This window comes from Cyprinus carpio, chromosome A11, assembly GCF_018340385.1.
Source record: "Cyprinus carpio isolate SPL01 chromosome A11, ASM1834038v1, whole genome shotgun sequence".
NCBI classification, from domain to species: domain Eukaryota; kingdom Metazoa; phylum Chordata; class Actinopteri; order Cypriniformes; family Cyprinidae; genus Cyprinus; species Cyprinus carpio.
The window spans coordinates 3,795,581-3,820,362 of NC_056582.1; the positions used below are offsets into that span (position 1 = coordinate 3,795,581).

The 24,782-nt window shown below is 35.8% G+C and overlaps 1 protein-coding gene across 1 annotated transcript in view; it reads right to left on the reverse strand.

Annotated features, from left to right (window-relative positions):
* timeless (timeless circadian clock) overlaps positions 1-24,782 on the reverse strand; it is a 75,309-nt gene that overhangs the window by 8,490 nt on the left and 42,037 nt on the right. Inside the window, exons 15-25 of the mRNA XM_042765944.1 lie at positions 18,469-18,620; positions 17,572-17,669; positions 16,935-17,055; positions 15,791-15,992; positions 15,397-15,536; positions 15,198-15,280; positions 14,978-15,098; positions 13,528-13,610; positions 11,315-11,463; positions 8,296-8,515; positions 8,150-8,218 (exon numbers count right to left, since the gene is read on the reverse strand). Coding sequence (XP_042621878.1) covers positions 8,150-8,218; positions 8,296-8,515; positions 11,315-11,463; positions 13,528-13,610; positions 14,978-15,098; positions 15,198-15,280; positions 15,397-15,536; positions 15,791-15,992; positions 16,935-17,055; positions 17,572-17,669; positions 18,469-18,620 — 1,438 coding nt within the window. The remainder of the gene's footprint in view (positions 1-8,149; positions 8,219-8,295; positions 8,516-11,314; positions 11,464-13,527; positions 13,611-14,977; positions 15,099-15,197; positions 15,281-15,396; positions 15,537-15,790; positions 15,993-16,934; positions 17,056-17,571; positions 17,670-18,468; positions 18,621-24,782) is intronic.

The following is a 24,782-nucleotide window of genomic DNA, read 5'->3' on the forward strand; positions in this document are numbered from 1 at the left end:
GGATTCACACACCGCTAAAGTCCGATTCGCGACCTAATGACTCCTTTGAGCGATTCATTATAATGAATGGTTAAAGCAATTGGTCTGCCGTCAGTGTCTGAATCGGTGTATAACAAATCATTACTTTTTAGAAGAACATACACATCTGAAATGAAAAAGTAAGTGTGCTTACCCCATTTAGCAAGAGTGTTTAGTAAAATTTTGCCTTAATTATCCACAGTATGTAAAGGCCTATGACAATGTGTAGTAAATTACCTATAAAATCATTTAGTTTAAAGTTAGACTGGAGTGAGATGAAACTAGATCAAAGCACAAAGCAAGCTGTTGCTAGCTAGCTGCTAATTTTATATTGTAAAAAAAATTACACTATTAGACCTTTTAATGCTAAGTTTTTAATGCTACTTTTTAATTGATATGATTATACTAAAATAATTATCAGGTCTATCAAAAAAGGATTTTATCTTTCAAAACCTTTGAAAGCCATCCGTGGGAAAAATCACAGCTTTTTTTGCAAAGAGGGAAAGAAAGGATGACAGTGAGAGTGACAGGTAATATCTATGTCAGATAATTGCATAATTTGTAAATAGATAAATTGTGATACCTTTGACATTTCAAATATACTTTGGTATCGATGATGTTTACATGTAAAATAAGTTGTAATCGCTTTCTTTTCCTATCTAGCCTGACAGTGATTTTTTTATTTTTTTATTATTATCATGAATAAATAGGATAAGAAAAAAAATCACAAACTGTTTCTTTGTATTTATTTTAAATTAAACATTTATTGTCAATATTGGGCTTGCGAATCATGTGGGTGGATGACCATGTCTGTCAGCCACCACCGAAGACATTTTGACCCAGGAAAAACCCTGACGAGGAGAATAACAACATGCAGTAAACGGTACAACTGTTTGCAGTACAAACCAGTGTGTTCCTAATTAAGATAACAGATTGAAAATAATATGATAGGACACATCAATTGTCAATATCAAGCAGCAACGGCAACAGCTGTTTTGTACAGCTAAAAATAGCTGGATGCAAATGAAACCTGAAGCTAGACCCATAGAATTTACAAATGGCGGCGCCCATTTTTACGTCAGGAAAAAGGTGGATAGACCCCATTATAAACAGCGCTGATGGTTTTACTCAGGTGGTTAACGGACTCTTTCCATAGCTTCATTCTCTGGTTTTCCTGATGGTATCATCCATCAAATCTCATTTGCCCTTTCGCCTGTAAGAGTGATAGTATGTATGTTTGTTTTATTTGTTAGACTAGTTTGCGTTAATGTTTAGTAGGGGTGTGACGAGATCTCCTGGCATAAGATACGATGTGTCTCGCGAGATCTGACTGGTCTTGCGAGAAGGTGACAATATCCTAGCACAGACCTTTCAGATATATTTGCATTACACTGGCCCTTTCACCAGTGGTAGGGGTGGACAATAATTCAATATCAATATGTATCGCGATATAATTTTTTTCAATAACGGTGATATGGTTTTTAAACACATTTCCGATATTTCGATATACCAGTGTTTCCCATACTTTGATTTATTTGTGGTGTTTGACTTCGTTGAATAAATATGAGCACTGAACGTTTCAAAATCAAAACACGTCGCGGGTGTTTTTCAGAAAAGTTTCGAAGGCATTTTCATTTTATCTGATAAAGAAGCGTTCATAAGCGCAGCTCCTTTGATTATAGCCGTTACTGGAGAAACCACTCTCACAGCGCCTCCTGCTGGCAGACAATCAGTTTGCATTTAAGCCCGGCTCCAGCAACATGCTTTTTTTTTTCCTGCAGCAACTCAAGAGCACTCTTCATACTCTTTACACTGCCTAAGCACATTTGTTTCAATCTATATCCAAAGTACTGCAAAAACAGTTACATTTTGAAATATTTTTACTATTTAAAATAACTGTTTTATTTTAAAATGTAGTTTATTCCTGTGATCAAAACTGAATTTTCAGCATCATTACTCCAGTCTTGACATGATCTTCAGAAATCATTCTATTATGCTGATTTGCTGATTATCAATATTTAAGAGAGTTGAGTACTTTTTTTCAGGATTCTTTGATGAATAGAAAGATCCAAAGATCAGCATTTATCTGAAACAAAGCTTTTGTAACATTACATTTTGATTACATTTGATTTGATTACACTATTCCATTCAAAAGCTTTGAGTCAGCATCATTTCTTTCTTTCTTTCTTTCTTTTTTTGGAAGACTATTTAGCAGAGATGCTTTAAATTGATTAAAAGTGATGATAAAGACATTTATAATGTTAAAAATATTTCTATTTCAAATAAATGTTCTTCATAAAACACACTATTTCCTACTCAGCTGATTTCAACAAATTATTTTTGAGCAGCAAATCAGAATATAAGAATGATTTCTGAAGGATCATGTAATCAGACTAATGATGCTAAAAATATAGCTTTGAAATCACAGGAATAAATTACATTTTAAAATATTTCCAAATATAAAACAGTTATTTTAAATAGTAAAAATATTTCAAAATGTTACTTTTCTTGCTGTATTTTTGGATCAAATAAATGCAGGCTTGGTGAGCAGAAGAGAATTCTTTAAAAACATTAAAAATCTTACTGTTCAAAAGCTTTTGACTAGTAGTATATATTAGCCTACAGTTTGAAGTTAAATATATTAATTTTAATAAGGTGAGTCTAAAATGATTATTTGACAGTGATTTCACATTTATTGTTTGTATGAAGGCTAAATACAAAAAAAAAAAAGTTTTTTTTTTTTTTTTTTTTTTTTCAAAAATTTAAATGGTTTTAAATGAGGTCAGACTTGGCAAATTCATTTTTCATAAATTTATATACACTGACATCTGTTGTGGGCGTTCTTGGCAGTTTTTACGAGGCTTTTTATAGTGTTCATATCGATATCGGAATTATATCGTATCGACCGAAATTAAGAAATATATTGTAATATAAATTTTGGCCATATCGTCCAGCCCTAACCAGTGGTATGTAATGTAAGGTATGTAAGATATTATTTTCACATCAGGCAAGTGGCCAGATGATAAGCGGGAAAATTATGCAGTGAAGTCTTTATCCAGCCATAAAAACAGAATTCACAGTTTAACGCGGAATGTCACGGAATTTCTCAAATTTTGAATTCATTAACCAAAAGTAAGTAATTCCACTTAAATCAAATCACGATATGGCCTAGTATCTGTAAATATAAAGCCACAAAAGTCGATTTAAATATGAATCCTGCATGTTCTGCCTGTCTTGGTTAATGAATAGCGCAGACGCGCGGTTTACACAAACAAACAAAAACAAAAAAACACACACACACACACATATATATATATATGAAAGTGACGTGACCCATACTAAGAATTCGTGCTCTGCATTTAACCCATCCAAAGTGCACACACAGCAGTGTACACACACCCGGAGCAGTGGGCAGCCATTTATGCTGCGGCGCCCAGGGAGCAGTTGGGGGTTCGGTGCCTTGCTCAAGGGCACCTCAGTCGTGGTATTGTCAGCCCGAGACTCCAACCCACAACCTTAGGGTAAGGAGTCAAACTCTCTAACCACTAGGCCACGAGTTAATAAGAACTGAGTTTCTGATTCTGCCTTGCAAATTAATGTCCCTTACGATTTTGATCCTCGCTACATGCTCTGATGCATTAATACTGTTTGAAGGTATTTTCTGTGGCCACGAAAATATCCTTTCTTAGAGTTTATATGAAATTACGCTAAATTTTCGCTGGATGAACAGATTAGTTGATGGCAATTTAATTCTTCTACAGTTACTACTGGCAGCTCATAAATAATTGTAATTAACCATAATTAATTGTAATTATTTATTTCCCTTTTGAGCTTAAATTTACTACATATACTATATACAAATACTAAACAAAAAATAAAAAAAAAAAAAAAACAAAAAAAAAAAAATCAAAATTATATGAATGCTTCACATAATACTGTACATGTGCAAAGAGAAACATCGCAAGTCAAGCAGCTGGCTGGGGAACAGTGAAAGTTGATTTGTAGTGAATGAGCCTTTAAACATACACATATTAGGTGAGATGGTCCATGTTTCAGGAGGCAGAGTGTTCATGTGGGGGTTTCAGAGGAGGGCGGGGTGATTTGACTTCAGGGCTCACAGCCTGCGGGAAAAAGCTGTTGAGCAGTCTGGCGGAGCAGGCTCTGATGCTCCAGTACTGTCTTCCTGATGGTAGGAGCTGGAAGAGACTGTGGGAGGGATGGGTGGGGACCTTTACGATACTGCTGGCTTTGCTGGAGCATCGTATGAGGAAAATGTCCAGGATGGAGGGGAGAGGGGCACCGATGATCTTTGCAACTGTGTTCACTGTCCGCTGGAGGATTTTGGGGTCTGCTGCACTATAATTCCCGTACCAGACAGTGATGCAGCTGGACAGCACACTCTCAATGGTTCCCCTGTAGAATGTGGTGAGGGTGGGTGGGGGGAGACATGCTCTTTTCAGCCAGCGGAGAAAGTGTAGGCGCTGATGTGCCTTCTTGGAGAGTGACATGGTGTTGGTGGTCCAGGTGAGATCCTCTGTGATGGAATTTAGTGCTGCTGACTCTCCACAGTCGAGCTGTCGATGCTCAGTGGGGGGTGGTCAATGGAGTTTCTCCTGAAGTCCATCACAACCTCCTTTGTCTTCTCCACATGGAGGGACAGGTTGTTAGTGCCACACCATTCAACCAGTTGTGCCACTTCCTCTCTGTAGTGCATTTCATCGGTGTTGCTGATAAGACCTACCACGGTTATGTCATCCGCAAACTTAATGATGTGGTTGAAGCTGAACTTGGCAGTGCAGTCGTGGGTCAGCAGCGTGAAGAGCAGTGGGCTGAGTACACAGCCTTGTTGGGCACCTGTGCTCAGCGTGGTAGTGTGCGAGGGTGTTGTGGCTGACATGTACTGACTGATGTCTTCCAGTTAGAAAGTCCAGGATCCAATTACAGAGGGAACTGTTAAGGCCAGCAGGTTTAGTTTATTAATGAGCTGTTGTGGGATTATTGTGTTGAATGCTGAGCTGAAGTCAATGAACAGCATTCTTACATAGGAGTCTTTATTTTTGAGGTGGGTAAGAGCCAGGTGGAGGAAATTAGATCGTCTGTAGAGGGGTTTGGACAGTATGCAAACTGGAGCAGATTGAGTGTGTTGGGGAGGCTGGTTTTGATGTTGTGCATGACTAACCTCTCAAAGCACTTCATCATGATTGGAGTCAGCGCTATGGGACGGTAGTAATTTAGACAGGACACAGATGATTTCTTTGGAACCGCTGGTCTAGTGGGGTTAGCCCTTAGCCTAGCTTGTGTGCCTCCACGCTTGCCACGCAAATATGCACAAAAAGGTAGAAATGCATCTCGATTCAAAAACACACACCATCTTATTCCTAAATGGCAATGGTTAGGCAAAGCTATGTCTGTAACCTCTGGTTCATATGCAAAACTAAAAGATAAAGGATTGTAAACGCTCTCTCCAAAAGTTCAATTCCTTAATGGCTTGTTTGGATGTTATGGGTTTTGTAAATATATTATTTTCATCTCATGTAACATGACACTACCTCTAAAGCAAGACAATGATGCCTACGTTATTACTCCTCTGGCCCTACCCACTAGTCCAGGCCTCAACAGTGTGAGCATTTTAATCGCATTTCTGACTAAGAATAGATGCGTGTGAACCGTACAAGCATGTGTTTGATTATAAAGTCAAAAAAATAAATGATATAAATAGTGTTGTCACGGTACCAAAATTTCAGTATTCGGTACCGATACCAGTGAACATCCATGGTTCTCTGTACCAATTTCGGTACCAAAGCAAAACCAATGCCATTCTTTATACTTATTTACAATTGTGTTTAAAGTTTTTCTACAAGTAATATAATTATGAAAAACAGTAAACGAGTTTCACCCAAATTTAATTTGTGTTTTAATTAATGAAATTAAAACATTTTATTTTTTGTTAAATAAAGGGGAAAAATCAAAACAAAAAAAAAACACATTGAAAAAAAATTATGTAAAAAAAATAAATAAAAAATTAACATTTATTAAGTTTGTTAACAGTAGTAGCAGTATCACATACATTCTACTAAATAATAGTAATATTTCTAGCACAATGCCTTTATGTAAAAATGAACTTTTATTTTGACGGGTTGCCATGAATACCTTTAAATTGACACTGGTTTTACTCAAATTAAACTGTAACATGCTTGTGAAGTGACTCAGAACAGTTCTGGTGATGTTGTTTACCGTATTTTTCGGACTATAAGTTGCACCTAAGTATAAGTCGCATCAGTCCAAAAATATGTCATGACGAGGAAAAAAAAACATAAGTCGCATTTATTTAGAACCAAGAACCAAGAGAAAACATTACTGTCTACAGCTGCGAGAGGGCGCTCTATGCTGCTCAGTGATCAGATCAGCTGCATATTTTACCATATTTTATAGTTTGTAATCTGCAGAATAGGATTTTCTTTTTGGGGGCATTTTGTTTGCATTCAGTCTTTCTCAGTTGTCTTTAAGTTAATATTTCAGTTAACAGTTTTCAGTTAATATCTTCAGGGGTATGCTACAGGAGCACTGAGCAGCATAGAGCGCCCTCTCGTGGCTGTAGACGGTAATGTTTTCTCTTGGTTCATGTCAAATTAATTTTGATAAATAAGTCGCACCTGACTATAAGTCGCAGGACCAGCCAAACTATGAAAAAAAGTGTGACTTATAGTCCGGAAAATATGGTATGTATTTATGTCCTCATTGAGACGGCAGATGCTGAAATTACTGCAAGCGTCACGTGCTTCAGTCTATGTAGTAAACAAACCCGCACGTCTCTGCCATTCATTCATTCACACAGAGAAGCGCAGAACATGCAGGATTCATATTTCAATCAACTTTTGCGGCTTAACATTTACAGATACTGGTCCATATGGAGATTTGATTTGATTAATTTATGCTAACTTTGACAAATTCCGTGACTGTCCATATTAAAATGTAAGTTTCATTTTCATGACTGGATTTTGAGATTCCATCTGCATTTTCTGCTTCGCGGAAATCGTAGCGCTGTATGCGTCAAGAACCGGGTAGACCAGGTACTCTGTACCACCAGTACTTAAAGAAACCTGGTACAGTGACATTTTCAGTTTTTTAGTACCGACTTGGTACCGAAGTACCGGGTCTTTTGACAACACTAGATATAAATAATAAATCAGTTTTATGCAATTTGAGGTAATAAAAATTCTTAAATTGTATAACAAACATGATTTAAAAAATTTCTTTAATTTGGGAATGCATTTATGCCAGTGCTTGTGATCTACTGTTTATGAATTTATGTTTACATAATGTTAATTGTTTAACATTGACAATGTTTACTTGTTTACATTGTCATATGATGCAGAGGTAGAGATTTTATCTCCCTCATCTTTTTTGAGGGAGATAAAATATGTTGGTTATTTGACAGCTGCGCAAATGGATATTTAAATGCTAATGAGTTTTATTATTATTATTATTATTATTGTATGTCTTATTGTAATTTCAGGGAAGAAAATAAATACGAAAATTTAAATGTGGGACACGATTTACCCCTTGCAGGACATTGGAAAAAGCTCTCAACTTTGAGACACTGCAGTAAAGCCTGTAAACCAGGCACAATTAAATGCAGAGTTAAAAAAAAAAACAAAAAAAAAAATCAAAAAAAACTTTTGTTGAAAGATGACGCAATGCCAACAGTATTAAATCTGACAGCAGTAACATCACAGTAAATAATTTCATAATGCTTTGTCCGTAAAAGAGGGCTTTATATATTTATTTTTATTTATGTTTTCAAAATACTTTTTTTACATGCAAAAAAAGAGTGCTTGTGTTAATAAACCCATTTTCTTTCTTACAAGGAGAACCTCAAAGAACAATGAAATACTAAAAATAAAAAAGGCAGAGAATTACCATAAATACTTCTGAAAATGGACACCTTACTATTCACTGGCTTGTTTTTGCTCATGCACAACATAAATGCTTTAAGGGACGCATGTTGAGTAACCTCCTACTGTACACTCTCAAACCACAGATATATTTGTGGAGACCTGTGAATACTTTCACTCTAACTGCAAGCAGAAGTAACAGAGAGGCTTTAATCACTAATGTTTTATGTACTCACCATCCTCCTCACGGTCATCAGCAGTTCTGTTAAGGGAATTCTGTAGCCACAGGACAGGCCCTGACAAACCTGTTAACACAAAATATTAGGAATGTTCTCAGCCTTCACTTAGAAATAATCTCAAAATGATGCCTGATAATACATACCTTGTTGCTGTAAAGTCTGGACCATGTTTCTCAGACTATGAATTTTCTTCAAAGAATTGTCTCTACTCATGCTCTTTTGTCCTTCTTTGGCTGAGTTGTCAACAAGCTCTTCATAGTCTTGTTCATCTTCATCTTGATCAGATTTATCCTCTTCTTCTTCCTCTATCTCCAGTTCCTTCTCCCGTGGCTCTCCAGTGAGATCAAAGAACTCTTCCTCTGTCTGACATGTATAACCACACACACAAATATAAATGTATATCTGCCGACAGAACAGCAGCTACTGTAAATGTTGGCTGGTTGGGAGTTATTAAAGGATTATGAATTACAGATACCTTAATCATTTTACTATGATGATGGCACAGGTAGTTTATCGCAAGTTTAGACACACAGACCTTTAGGGGTATGGAAGCATATGGGTAGCAAAAGGACAATGCAATATCTAAAATGGCAATGAATTTCTGTATTTAAATTTACATTTTCCCATACATGTGTGCAACATTTAGTGCAAAATGAAAATGAAATTATCCTATACATGTGCAACATTTAGTGCAAAATTAAATTGAAAAATAAACTATAGAATTTACATTTGCCATTTTCTACACTAGTTTTTTATGTAAATGAAAAATATTTTAATGCTTCATAAGTTGCAAAATTAAAATGAAATCATATTACCCAAATGGATAAGATGTTTAACATGTCCAAGCAAAAACTGAAGCAAAATTATCATTTAAATGCCATTTTTCCTACATGCATTTAGACTTACGAGTAGGACACTTGAGATTGTATTTTCATCGTGATACCACGTGATAATTGTAGCAAAATGCAGTGTGAATTTCAAAATGCATTCTGAGCAAAATGGTTGCAAAAATGGTGATTTAAATGTCTTATTTTTTCTTAAATGCATTGACACTTACACTTAAGACGTTTCAATTGCATTTTCATTAAACACCCTGTGATCAGTGTAGACTAGTCAATGTGGATTTGAAAATGCATTCCGAGCCGATCAAGCCCCCAACCTATCAATCATTACATCAAGGCGGGGCTCCGCAACAAGATGCACAATAGGTCAATATTCACCATTAACCAAACGTTTTTCACCTGCCTCAACATCTCTCACTGTTTTACACTCCGATTGATGCACATAAGCAAACAGACAGTGCAGTTCTACACTTATTTACTTGCCACCTTACACCGTGGCTACACCGGACGTGACAGTTGTGTTGCATCGCGCCGCATCCAGTGTAGACAGCATCGTTGATTATAATGGGTTCAATACTGTCGTTTGTCGTTCCACTCGCATCTGGTGTAGACACGGTGTTGCCTTCCTCTCTTTTTACCCATAATGGAGCACATGTCCCGTGGCACCTAAGTGTCACGCATGCCTTAAGATCCCTCAGTCTGTTTACACTCCGGTTGATGCATGTGACCATACAGACCAAACGCTGCTACTCCTGGTAAATAAGTGTAGAATTTGCTTACATGCATCACTTGATGTGCAGACAGTGAGCTATGCAATGCATCTGCAATGCTTAGGTGCTCGGAGACACACAATCTATTATAGGAGAAGAATAAATGTAATCATTGACAGCTTGTGGGCGTGATCGGCTCGGAATGCATTTTCAAATCCATATTGACTTAAGCTACATTATGGCAGGGTATTTAATGAAAATGCAGTTGAAATTTAAATTTTTGCAACAATTTTGCTGCACATTTGGCTCAGAATGCATTTTGAAATTCACACTGCATTTTGCTACAATTATCACGTGTTATCACAATGAAAATGCAATCTCAAGTGTACTACCCGTAAGTCTAAATGCATTTAGGAAAAATGGCATTTTAATTATAACTTTGCTACAGTTTTTGCTTGGACATGTTAAACATATCTAATCCATTTGGGTAATACAATTTTAATTTTGCAACTTAAGCATTAAAATATGTTTTTAATTTACATATCAAAACTAGTGTAGAAAATGGCCAATGTAAATTATATAATTGAATTTTCATTTTGCACTAAATGTTGCACATATGTATGGGAAAATTTACATTTAAATACAGAAATACATTGCCATTTTACATATTGCATTGTCATTTTGCATATTACATTTCAAAATGAATTATGCTACCCATATGCTTCCATAGAGGGGGGCTTGGGGTCTTTACATGGGGCCTCAGTAAACTGCTGTCAAAAAGTAAAAACGCCAACCACCTTATCTCCATCACATTCTGGTAAAGACTGGTATAGACATTTATTGCTAAGATATGGCTAGGGCCTCCTACCAGTGGTAAGGGCTCTCAGGACATTACATCAAGTCAAAAAAGGCCACTTCAATGTATCTATGATCTAAATGACCACCTTGTGAAACTTTAAAATTCACAGGCAGGAAAAAAAAAAAAAAAAAAAAAAAAAAAAAGTGGTGCTTGATGGGTGTTAATTTTTAACCCTGGTTTCAGGCATTTTTGTTTTAGTTCAGCATAAATGTAGTTATTACCATTGTACATACTGTACAACATAATTCATCCATTTTGCATTACACCAATGAGGTGCAGAGGGTTAAAATATGCCAGTCATGAAAAAACTTGTCTTTTAATTTTAGGATGAAATGTGACTGCCCTATCAAAGCTTTTTATATTGCACCATGGAATTTATATGTGACCCTGGACCACAAAACCAGTCTTAAGTCGCTTGGGTATATTTCCAGCAATAGCCAAAAATACATTGTATGGGTCAAAATTATAGATTTTTCTTTTATGCCAAAAATCATTAGGATATTAAGTAAAGAACATGTTCCATGAAGATATTTTGTAAATTTCCTACCGTAAATATATCAAAACTTCATTTTTGATTAGAAATATGCATTTGTTAAGAACTTAATTTGGACAACTTTAAAGGCCTAACAAACCATACATCAATGGAAAGCTCATTTGTTCAGCTTTCAGATGATGTATAAATCTCAATTTCGAAAAACTGACACTTAAGACTGGTTTTGTGGTCCATGGTCACTTATGTTGATGGACGCACCATTCCACTACTCCTCCCAGGAGCACTGGGTTTTCTCTTCTTGTAAAGATCTCTGCGATCGGACACTAGACCCATGCTGAGGATCTTGTCGACTATTCGAGCCCTTGAACGCTTGGCTGTGATCCGCTTTAGAATATTTCCAAGCACATCTATGAAAATAACAGAGAAAACAATAAATAAAGGACTTTGCCGAAAACAATAAATAAAGGACTTTACCGAAAACAATAAATAAAGGACTTTACATAGTTAGGTAGATGTGATGATTATTTTCAGTTTTATTATTTCTTATTATTTGCACTTACAAGTACAATTAGAATATCATGGAAAAGTTCTTTAGTTTTCATAATTTAATTTAAAAAAAGCAAACTTATATCCTAGATTCATTGCACACAAACAGAAATATTTCAAGAGTTTTTTTGTTTTAAGTCTGATGGTTACAACTTACAGCTTAGGAAAATTAAAAATTCAGTATCTCAAAAAATTAGAATACTTTCTCAAAGATCAATAAGAAAAAAAGATTTACAAAACAGAAATGTTCTAGACCTCCAAAGTAGGTTTAATTATGTGTTCAATGAATTATGTAATTCAATGTGGAGAGGCGTGGAGGCGATCAGCCAGTGGCACTACTGAGGCGTTATTGAAGCCCAGGTTGCTTTGATAGCGGCCTTCAGCTCCTCTGTATTGTTTTTCAGATGTTACTTATCTTCCTCTTCACAATACCCCATAGATTCTCCATGAGGTTCAGGTCAGGCATGCTGTCTGGCCAATCAAGCACAGTAATATCATGGTCAGCAAACCACTTGGAAGTGGTTTTGGCACTGTGGCTAGGTGCTAAAGTCCTGCTGCAAAATGAAATCAGCATCTCCATAAAGCTTGTTAGCAGATGGAAGCATAAAGTGCTCCAAAATCTCCTGGTAAATGGCTGCACTGACTTTGGACTTGATAAAACACAAAGAACCAACACCAGCAGACGTCACGGCACCCCAAATCATCACTGACTTTGGATTCTGTGCCTCTTCAGTCTTCCTCCAGACCTTGATTTCCAATGACATGCAAAATTTACTTTAATCTGAAGAGAGGACTGTGGACCACTGAGCAACAGTCCAGTTCTTTTTCTCCTTATCCCAGGTGAGATGCTTTTTATGTTTTTTCTTCTGGTTCAAGAGTGGCTTGGTTCTAGGAATGTGACAGCTATAGCCCATTTCCTGAAGACGTCAGAGTGGTGACTCTTGATGTGCTGACTCTGGCTTCAGTCCGCTCCTTGTGAAGCTCTCCAAAGTTCTTGAATCAGCTTTTCCTCATAATCTTCCCAAGGCTGTGGTCATCCCTGTTGCTCGTGCACCTTTTCCTACAACACTTTTTCCTTCCAGTCAACTTTCTATGAATATATTTCGATACAGCACTCTGTGAACAGCCAGCCCTTTCAGCAATGACCTTCTGTGACTTACCCTCCTTGTGGAGGGTGTCGAATGATCATCTTCTGGAGAAGTCAGTAGTCTTTCCCATAATTGTGGCTGCATATTCTAAACTAGCCCAGGAGGTACCCAGTATTTATACTCAAAATTAATCAAACTAATCAAGCTCAAAATGGAATATTCAAATTTTTTGAGATACTGAATTTTACATTTTCCTAAGCTGTAAGTTGTAACCATCAGAATTAAAACAAAAACCTCTTGAAATATTTCAGTTTGCATGCAACCAATCTAGTATATAGGAAAATTTGCTTTTTTAAAATTAAATTACAAAAAATAAAGAACTTTTCCATGATATTCTATTTTTTTTTTAGATGTACCTGTATGTTGAAGAAACAGCTTCACAAAACATGTGAGCAATTACCACTGATTTCATGAATTTAATTTCAAAGTTTTCATGAACCCCAAGTGTTCAAAACATTCTTCATTTTAAAATGGACATCACTGAAAACAGTGATAACTTCAGATGTTTCGGTAATAATCAAATGTTAATTCAGGAAAACTTTATGATTTAGTGAGTTCAGTTGTGAAAGATTTATTAGACATTCAAATATTTTTTTTTTTTTTACTCATTAAAAAGGCTACTCACAGTCATTTATTTTTATCTCATTACCTCATTTCATTTTTGTTATTACAGTGAAAGGGCAATGAAATCAACAACCAAAATTCATCATAGTATTTTTTACTTGATTATGAAATAATGATTATTTCATATAATAAAAATGTATAATTTACACTAACCATCAGAGTCTCTAAACTCCTCAAAGAGCACCTGGAGTTCGTCTTCCTGTTCTTCGGTCCAGAGCACGATACGAGTACCTTTCCTGATCAAATGAGGGGTAAAAAAAAAAAAAAAAAAAAAAAGACATTTTTTTTTCCTAAACCACCAAGTGTTTAAATAATGAGCAAGTAATGACTGATAAACTAATGGCAATCACATGAAGCAAAGCCTAAATTAATACAAATCTGAATTGCCAGTTTTTATTTTTGTAGTTACAATGCCACCTAGCATCTGCAATTGATGAAACTGTTCAGAATGTATACCAAGTTTAGTGAACTTTGGATGCTGGGCTCAAGATATAGGCCAACAGGTCATTATGACCAACACCAAAATATAGAACAGCCCAATATATGCTAGCTTACTAAAAAACACACACAACCTACGTTATTAGCGGCTAAAATTATATTAACTGATGGTGGGCATTCTAGCAGATATATTTGTTTGATATTTCATGTATGTTAGATCTTGTTTTCACCACAGAAAACAAAACAAAAAAAAAACAACTTTAATTTCACCCCTTTTGCCCCTTTTTAAGTACTTTAAGTACTTTTTTCCCGTTAAAAATGTTAGTATACACGTCCTCCCTCTTGTGTGGCAAGGAAAGATAAAAATGCCCTACATAAACTTCAGTTTCTTGCAGAGACTGATCATTTCATTTTATTAAACCTCAGAGAAGAACTTTGTATTTTCTGTACCTTTTTTTTCTTCTTCTTTTTTTTCAAACGGACAGAACCCAGTGATTGTATTTTATGAATCAACAAGCACCATGAATTCAGCTAAAACCATTTTTAACTTTTTTACTTTAAACTTTTTTAACTAATGGGGAAAGAAAGTCATCTACACCTTGGATGGCTTGAAGAAGAGTACATTAACAGCAAATTTTTATTTTTGGGTGAACTATTGCTTTAAGTTTTTGCTTTAAGGATTTTGTGTGTAGCAGATATAGTAATAACAGCGTTAATGGAGTTACTTTAAGTACTGTGCACAGACTTGTAAAAATGCATGGTTTAATTTCATTATCAATCTTTTTTTATTAGCTGTGGCAGCCCTACTGTAAAATCCTGCTATGTGTGCTAGGTGTGTTTTACACAATTTGAATTCACTTTTTTTGAGGCAAAGAAAGCTTATAACATAACCACTAGCCAGCATTGACAAGTTAAAGCTGTAAGTGATGTTTGCAGCAAAATTTGACTAGAAGAGTAAAAATAATGAAACTGAAACTAACAAAACCCTTAAGTAAAAACTATTTGTTAGTTCAGTTGAATTTAAAGAAAAAGAGGGAGAGAGAGAAAGGATGCAGCTTCCTATGTAGACAACAAGCAGCTCACTAGGATTTTAAACAGAGCAAAATGTCTCTACTTTGCTACCAGGCTTTACTTTCCAACTACAGGTTTTACAAAAGAATCATACCTCTCTTTCTTTAAATCCTTCACACTGTCCACTAAACCCATGGACACCATGTGAGACACCACCTCACGTCTAGTGTGGCTGATGCTAAGCAATGGTAATATTGTCTCAACAATATCTGGCACTGAAAAACAAACACAACAACAACAAAGATCATTTAGAAGACTGGTCAAAACTCAAAAAACAAACAAACGACAGACACTGTGAATGACTGGAACTCCACCTCCAGAGTCCTTGTACTCTTCATATAATCGCTGAAGCTGTTCCTCTTCCTCAGGAGTCCACTTGCTTTTTTTCTTGCCTTCCCTAAAATATATGAAAATGTGAATAAAACATATCACTAACTTTTGAGCACTGTAATGAAGTTTTTGATTTGAGCTCTCTTCAACCTTAATATCAACAAGGTCAAAACGTGTAATTACCCGTCTTTATTATATCCCTCTGTCATTTCTCTTACAGCACCTACATTCTTCCAGAACAGCAGCTCCACAAACGCTTTGTTGTTTTTAGTAGCAAACACAAAGAACCGGTTCAGAACATATTTTGCAAATGTAACAAGCTCCTGTAAGGACAAAAAACCCATGAGGAGTTAATTAAACAACTGATTGTTAGTTTTTCTTTTAGAATTTAGATGCAAAGGTGTGAGATTAAGAACTCCAAACACTTTCTTTCAAACACCAAAACCAGTGACTTTGGCATCATTAGCGCTATGCTCTACCAGTCAAGCTACAGACACCATATGGTTACAAAAGATGCAGAAAGAACTACACTGTAATAATGGAGAATATTAATGGAAAGCATCAGTGTGTGTGTTACCTGATAGACAGCCACCGCTGGGTCTTCCAGGATCTTATTAAACATGGAAAAGATGGACAACTGATACAGTAGTGCCTCCATCTTTAGATCCACAGCCAGTCTGTGCAGCATGCGTGTGATGCAGTGGTTGGTGTGAACAGAGTTCTGGGAGTACGAGCGCAGCAGGATAATGTATGGACGGACAACACTTGGATTGGCAAACCTGTCAAAAAAAAAATTAATTATAGAGTATTATTGAACATATTAGAACATAAAACTAGAGAAACCTTTAATCAGCTTTACTTTAAATCAATATGAAATGTAATTATGTTTTTAATACATTTTGATAATGGTTGTTTCTGCTTATTACAAAATAAATAAACAGCAAATAAGCAGAAGTGGTTAAAAAGGCATATAAATTAGTCTTTTTTTTTTTTTTTAATTATCACCACTGCCGATAAATTTTCCCTGTATGACCGTTTTGTGAAAAACCAAATTGTAGAGAGAGAGAGAGAGAGAGAGAGAGAGAGAAACTTTCCGACCATGTGACTACCTAACAGAGATGAAATGTGTATAGACCACACTTTGCTTTTTAAGGTTATACGTTTATGTTACCACAACAATTTAAGAAAAAGTTTTATTCAGACAAATTTATGCCCGCTCCACTGCCAACGGTAGTGCAAAATTCCATTTACGACAGTTCAAGGAACAAGCATGCATATGAGTGAGAAAAAACCCAAGGAATGTCCCAAAGACATGCTTTTGTGTGGATCTACTTTCTTAACCCATGGATTCAGGATCAGCCATTGCCTCTATTAGAAAAGGTCATGTTAGAACTAGCAATGACAGCTTGGAGTAACAAGGAGACAGACCAACTGTTTGATGTTGCTAAACAGTCCAAAAAAATTTAATACTGAATAACTTACAATCTAGACAGTATTGATTCATTTCAGTTTTACAATAAACTGAAAAAGCACAAATGACAGAGCATGCCAAAACTTCTCCAGGGTCCAAAACTCCCCCTCAGACCCCAGAGGGATAAAACAATATTGGCATATTGGTATAAATTATCAAGACAGAAAATACAAGACAGGAAGTTTATTTTTTAGCTGGAAAAATGAACTCCATTTACATCTACTTTAAGTAGAATTAATTCTCCACACACCTCTTGATGAAATCTAAGAAGTTGAACTCCGTCTCAGACACAGCAACAGACTCCAGCTCTTCCTCTTCCTCCAACTCAAGTCCATCCTCTTCCTCAAGAGCAGAATCTAAAGGAACCGACTCTACACATCAAAAAGACAAAGTCAATACATCATCTTACTACTCCAGTACTGGGTATAACAGCAGAGTGTAGTATTGTTTATAATGATATCAAGTAGTATTGTCAGAATACATTTCAGGTATTGGCACCAATACCAATTTTGACACTTAAATACTGGCAATAATAACAGAAATGTTGGTAGGTGCATTTATCCAAAAGGAATGACACACTGCAATGAAGGTATATTTTTTAACCATTTACATATCCCCTGGGAGTCAGACCATTGACCTTGGCACTGCTGGTGCCATGCTCTACTTTTCAAACTATAACAATACTATAAGGTTTGATAATATACACTATTCTACCAAACCTGATAGTATTGTTGTTGAACAATACTAGAAAAGTCCATCAAGTATTGTTGTTGATGCTGCCAGGAATAGAAGTATACTTTAGTCTTCTCTGTAATGGTATGGGGTAAAGAAGTATAATGTAATATGTGACAGTATCAGGTACAGTAATATATGTACTGTGAGCTTACTAGGGAGTTTAGTGAAAAGTATCTGCTTCAGAAGCTCTAGCTCCTCCTCAGGTTCCACCTCAACAGATCCAAACGTGTCTCCTTCAGGCCACACTGCCCTGATTCAAAACAACAGTTTTGCAAGAGAATGAGTAATAATGCAAAGGAGAACTCAGTTTGGTACTTGTATGCTGAATTCTGTAAGTTATATATACAGACACAATCATTATCATGAAATAAAACTGCTCACACCACAAGATAAGATTTTGTTCATTATGCACACCACTAGACACATATACAGTTGATACAGCTCATCAATAAATGGAGAAAGTCATAAAAACCAAACAAATAAAAAACATATAAATAAACATGAATAAAACTTACCTGCATGCTTTGCATTTAAAGAAATGAGAAGCATCTTTATACATATGATTAAGACCATGTGTAAGGAACGTTGTTTTAATACACTTATATTTATGGATGGGAATCTTTAGGCACCTCACATTCTTAACTGATTTAACTTAGATTCTTGGAATCTCAATCGGATTAAAAAATGATTCCTGAGCTACATTTTTTCTTATGAATTAGTTTACGGACTTTACAGACAAGTTCCAGTTCTGTTGCTTGCACACCCATCCTAGGGCTTTCAGCTGTGGACATGGTTCATCATAGGACTTCTGACTAGTCTGCACAGGTCCATCATCAAAATTGCTCCCACATAGACCTTACCATTGCAATTTCCAGAATCGATTCAATCACAAGAGACAATAAAAATACATCAGAGAATATTTTTTTTCTCCAACCCCTAGTTAAATTTAACATAAATAGTGTGCACATTTCCAATTAAAGTTAGGTGTTTAAAAAATGGTGTGAAACTTTAAAATATACTCTATATGTGTTTTAGTACGGTTCCCTTACCGTGCAGCACGGAGTAAACTCAAAGCTTCAGGTCCTGCGCAAGACATAATACAGTCTTGAATCCTGCCCAATGCTTCTGTCCTCTGCTCATCCACTGGAGTCTCAGATGTGGCATCAAAGGGCACAGCACTCTGTGTCAAACTCTCTGACAACTGCAAGCCAACATGAAAAACATCACACAACTTAGTGCCTTCATATGCACAAGCTAAGACGGTTTAAAAATCAGATCCATTCCATCTCAAATTTAACCCCACAAAAACGCAAGCCCCAAAAAATAAAATGCATTAAAGGGATAGTTCACCCAAAAATCAAAATTATCAAAAACTAATATTGCAATGCATTATTATTATTATTTTTTAATTAGTGGAAAAAACAACAAATAAAAAAAAACAACAAAAACAAATAATCATATTTAAGGGGTTAATTCAACCCTTGCTATTCTACTCTTAGCATATTGGGCTTGACAGGTCTACTCATTTTTTTTAACAGCTGGAAATTCCCAACTCACTCTTCTCTGTGCAAAAATTATTAATTTAAATTTCATGCACTTACACTTTCAGCAAAACTTTTAGTTCTAGTCATTTATTACCCTCCTAGAGGAGCTGGATATGCTTCTAGCCTTACTTCCTTATGATGGTGTAACCCCCTTGAATTGCACATTTAATTAGTTTAACCATATGATAAATTCATTGTCCATTTCCTTTATTTGTATATCTCTAAAAACAAACCAACAAAAAAACACTCTTGTATTTTTGCGCAACACTATGATTTACCATTAGAGGGCGGTTAACACTACGGTATGAATGTGGAGTCAATTGCGTCTAGTTCAGACAAAGCCACCTGCTGAAAATGCACAAAAATCACACAAGGTTAAATTTCATCCTGTCGCTGAGAGATAAACAGTCTTTTGATTACGAATTTTTCTTTTGTGAGAACTGTTTTTTCTTTTTTTTGAACGCTGATTCTTCTCGTGTGACTGTTCGAATGGCGAGCCAGAGCCCTGATCTACAATTCAAATTGTCGTGATTCTGCACGGATCCGCTGAAGTTTACAGCTAAGCTGAGATCTCATACACTTACACACTACCTGGGTAGAAAATAACTACACACACTTTACACATTGACATTTGAGGACTTCACATACCTACAAAAGAGCTGAAGGATTATTGAGACATTTATTTTATTTGTTTTGACTCCTGGACTTCATAGACATTGGACTCAATCCCAAACCATCCCCCCACCCCCCTTTCATTTACAGATGTTGAGTGGGAACCAGAAAATTGTATATTCATTCAAACTGTGAAAATTGTTCAAGTTATTATTTTCTTGGTTTATATTAAAAAGTGCCGGATGTTAATTCATTTACTATAAGTGGCCCAATGAGTCATTCTTAAATCCTCCCAGAGTCGAACCTAGGCCCATTCTAAAAGTTATCAAGTGTAACACTCAGAATACTTAACCTGTTGCCACGTGTTACAATGGCAACCCACTTTTAGCCTTTGGCGACCTAAGATAAACCTTTTCACTTTTATGATGCTATTTTTATTACTGTTAATTTACACCTTCCATCTTGTGTACCTTAAACTGTCTGCCAGTTTTATTTAGATGAAAGATTTGCCTCCCTTTTTCCCCTCCTTATTTACTCTGTTGTAGCATCATCTCTTTATCACTAACACCACATCTGTCAGTTGACAGAACAATCATCAAAGTGAAACTATCCACTTTGACAGTGAGTTTTCCCTCTGAAATTAAAGTAATGGTGTTCAGCAATGTACCTCAAAAACGCCTCATCAAAATGAACTGATCAGCGCCACTCCCTGCAAGGATCTGCTGAGGATTGCTTCCATAAGATCTTCACAGGGAAGAGAACAAAAATAAGGGGCATCACTGTTGCGACTGGTCTGTCAACTGACAGAAGTGGTGTTATTGTTTCTCCCAGGATTAGTCACCTCCGAGGCAATTCACATGGTGAGATATCAAATGAATGTTTGAAAGAATTCTTTACAACATTCAAAACTTTCCTCTGCCACTTCCACAATCTCCCACCTCTTTAACAGCTGATGATTTCGCAATTCTTTTTTTCCACAGTCAAAACTACAACCATGAGCAGTCAGTTCTCAACTTCACAAAGGAAGGAACAAGTCCACACTGACAGCTAAATATCTCCTCCTTCCCCTCACAGAGAGGGAGTTTCTAAACCTCTCTTGCCACCATACCTACACTCCAGATCCCATCCTCTATGCCACTCAACGTATACTGCCTTATGAACCTATGTGAAAGATGATTCCAAATTCCAGTTCTCATTCTACTAAATCCATCTACACACCTTTTGAAACCATTAATTATCAAATTGTTTTGTCCACCCTCTTATCACTGGGCAATACATGCTTCATTTTGCCGGATTCAATTAACTCACAGGTAGATCTTTTTAAGTTTGCCTGGGGGTGGGGATTATCCAAAGGGGTACCTCAATCACCACATCACTCTGACCTTTTATACAGGCACATGGTTTTTCCTACAAGTTCTATATTGATGACAGACAGCTTTATTCAATGGGACCTCGATGATGGGTAACAACAGTAACAATGTTACTGTTTGTATTGCACAACATCAGGAAAATCAGGTCCTTCCTAACTGAGCATGCAGCACAACTTATCATCAAGACCCTAGATACCATGCTATAGAGACTGTGCCTGTTCCACGAACTAGCAAACCCAAAAATGTCCAAAACAATTTAAAGGTAACAATTTAATTGATGTTCAACAAATGACTAACAGATATAATACAGATAAACAAATAATAAAGTTTGGCTTAATGAATATTAGATCCCTTTCTACAAAAGCGCTTTTTGTTAATGATATGATAACAGATCATTACTTAGATGTGCTCTGTTTGACAGAAATCTGGATTTAAAAGATTACTGTTATAAACATGAGCCACGCCCAAAGGGTAAAGGGGGAGTAATTTACAGTAATATTTTCAGTATCTTTCAGAGGTCTGGTTTCAAGTATAATTAATTTGAAGAAATGGTGCTTCACATAACATTACCCAGAGAAACAAGTGTTAATGATAAATCCCCTGTGACGTTTGTACTGGCTACTTTATACAGGCCACCAGGGCACCATACAGACTAGGGATATGCCAGTATCAAATGTTCATGTTGCGATTAATTGCTAATGCTTTTATCACAGTATACAGTATTATCATGGTATTGAAATTTAATTTAAAAAAAAAGTGGTCATAATACAGTATAACAGGTTTAATAACTTTTTTCTTATAACAAAAATAACACTTAAATACAATAAAGCAATACAGAAAAATATATAAAGTTAAAAGTTTTACACAGATTAAAGTGCAAAAGAACTATAAAGATCAATAGGTATCACTTTACAATAAGACCTCATTAGTTAACCTTAGTTAATGCATTAACATTCACAATGAGCAATATCTACATTTGCTACAGAAGTTATTAATCTTTGTTAAAAAATATAAGTCTTAGCTCATGTTAGCTCATTAAATAACACAGTTGCAACTTTCGATTTTAACGTGTTATTTAATATTGGAATGCCTAAGATTAATGAACGTTCAGAAGAATTTTTCATTGACAGTTTGTCAACTAATGAATTAACTAATGAAGCCCTAATGTGAGGTGTGAATGAACAATAAAGAATCAAAACACTTTCAAACAATATCTAGGGCATGTTGTAGTCCAGATTAAAAGGTGAAAAATGTTGAAAATAAATAGCCTATAAAGTCTAAATATTTAAGTATTTGGCACTGTGATGAACACCATAGCAAATCCACAAAATCTGAATGGCTATTTAAATCTATTAAAATACCTTTTAGAAAGTAGTGCAGCTGCTTTATTTATGGGGTTTCCACGGTAACGGCGCATTTTCTGCAGTTTAGCGCCATCTGCTGTCAGAGAGTGAATGTGCTTTCATTCAGCACATCTCTCACGTGTTCCCCCATGTGCTTCTAATGCTTGCTTGTTTACATCACAGGGCATACTCAGTCTTTTAAGCAGCATACAGCAGTGTTGTGCATTTTCACCAGTTGATCGGAAAAGTATTCTTAAAATGCATCCCAAATTCTGAATAATTTGTAATATACAATTATTCATGGTATTTAAAAGTGTCCACGGTAACAATATCGTGCATATTCATTATCATGATATATCGCATTACTGAACACCGGCACATGTCTAATACAGACTTTATCAAAGAATTTGCTCATTTTCTATCTGAGTTAGTGCTGGCTGCAGATAAAGTCTTAATTGTTGGTGATTTTATTATCCATGTTGATAATGAAAAAGGTGCACTGGGATCAGCATTTATAGACATTCTGAACTCCACTGGGGTCAGAAAAAAAAAAAAAAAAAAACGTGTCAGGGCCTACTCATTGTCGTAATCATACTATGGATTTAATACTGTCACATGAAATTACACATTAATGGCATTGAAGTAACATTTCCCAACAGCACAGCAATAAGGACTTTATGAACTTCTTAACTTCCAAGATCGATACTCTGCTATAGGAGAGGAAGACTTGTATAAACTTAAATCATCAAAACCTACAACATGATTGTTAGACTCTATTCAATCTAAGATACTAAAAAAGGTGCTTCCAGAAGTCATAGATCCTCTTTTGAATATTATTAATTTGCCAATGTCATTAGGATATGTCCCCAAAACCTTCAAACTGGCTGTTATTAAGCTTCTCATTAAAAAAAAACACAACTTGATCCTAGAGAATTAGTTAATTACAGACCGATCTCAAATCTCCCTTTTCTGTCAAAAATTCTAGAAAAGGCAGTATCCTTTCAGCTATGTTCCTTCTTCGAGAGAAATGGTATCTGTGAGGATTTACAATTAGGATTTAGACCGTATCATAGTACTAAGACTGCTCTCATCAAAGTTACAAATGACCTGCTCTTATCGTTGTTGTATTTCTCTATTAGTGCTACTGGATCTGCTGTGTTTGACATATCAACCAAAACATTCTTGAGTTTACTACAAAATTATGTTGGCATTAGTGGAATTGCATTGTCATGGCTCAAGTCTTACTTATCTGACCGTCATCAATTCATACAGTAGCAGTGAATGATGAGATATGCGACCTGTGCTGGCAAAATGAGTCACAATGAGCAATTTTTCAAAAATTTGTTTTATGTTCACATTCTCCATTAAAAGACCCTCAGAATGATGTATGATTTGTTGGAATCGGTCAAAAAATGACTGAGCAACACCCATTTGATATTGATAGAGTTGGCAAAGTCGATTTTGAGAAAAAACTAAAGTTTTCTGAAAGTTTCAAAGCAAAAATCACAGAGCAACATTGCATATTTTACTCCAGTTATTTTCTTAATAACTATATTAATAATCACAATATAGATATTTTTTTATTTCATCCTTGTTATAAATAAGAACATACGCAAAACAACAACAGAAGAACAAATATAAGAAACAAATAATGCATCACACTACACAAACAAAAGCATTCAAGTAAGAAAAACAAATAATCAAATGTAAAAATTGTCTTTCGTCTGTTCATTACAAATAAATTGATTATTAAAACTACAAAAGCGGTTCAATCAAGAGCACCAAGTGATTCCCTCTTTTCTTTTAATGTTAGATTAAAGGGGTCATATAATGCTTTTTTATATTTGGAGTAACAGAATATGTTGACATGCTTTAATGTTCAAAAAAACTATTTTTCAAATACTGTTCATTATTGTAGGTCCTCTATGCCCCGCCTCTCTCAAACACGTAGTTTTCTACAAAGTCCCTCCTTCTGACAAGTGCAGTCTGCTCTGATTGGCCTTAGTTTTACCATCAGTTCAAGCCCGAAAGGGGAACAGAGTCGCGTGACAGACAGTGATGAGGCTCTTATGTGTCTGCAGTCACAAGCCACGGATGGTTAAGACAGCTGACTCCACTGTCATGTAACCCTCTCTCTCACACACACACGCACGCACACACGCACACACGCAAAACTCCACATTTGAACAGTAAATAACAAATACTTAAACTAATAACAAAACATACTTACAGTAGCTGATACAGAAGCGCCAGATTGTCGTAGCAAAGTCAGAATCACCTCCTCTCACAAAACGGTTGTCCATAAAATGCGCTGCTGTTCTGTTAAAAAATATTTCCACATAGTGACGTAGAGATGTCGGGGTGTGTTTGAATGAGCTGTTTTAGGGAGGCATGGCAGAGTCTTAACTTTTATAAAGAATATCTCTTTGGATTTGAGACTTTAGTCTTTGCAACTTTACAGATCTTCTTCATGCACCAAGAGCTTGTAACACTC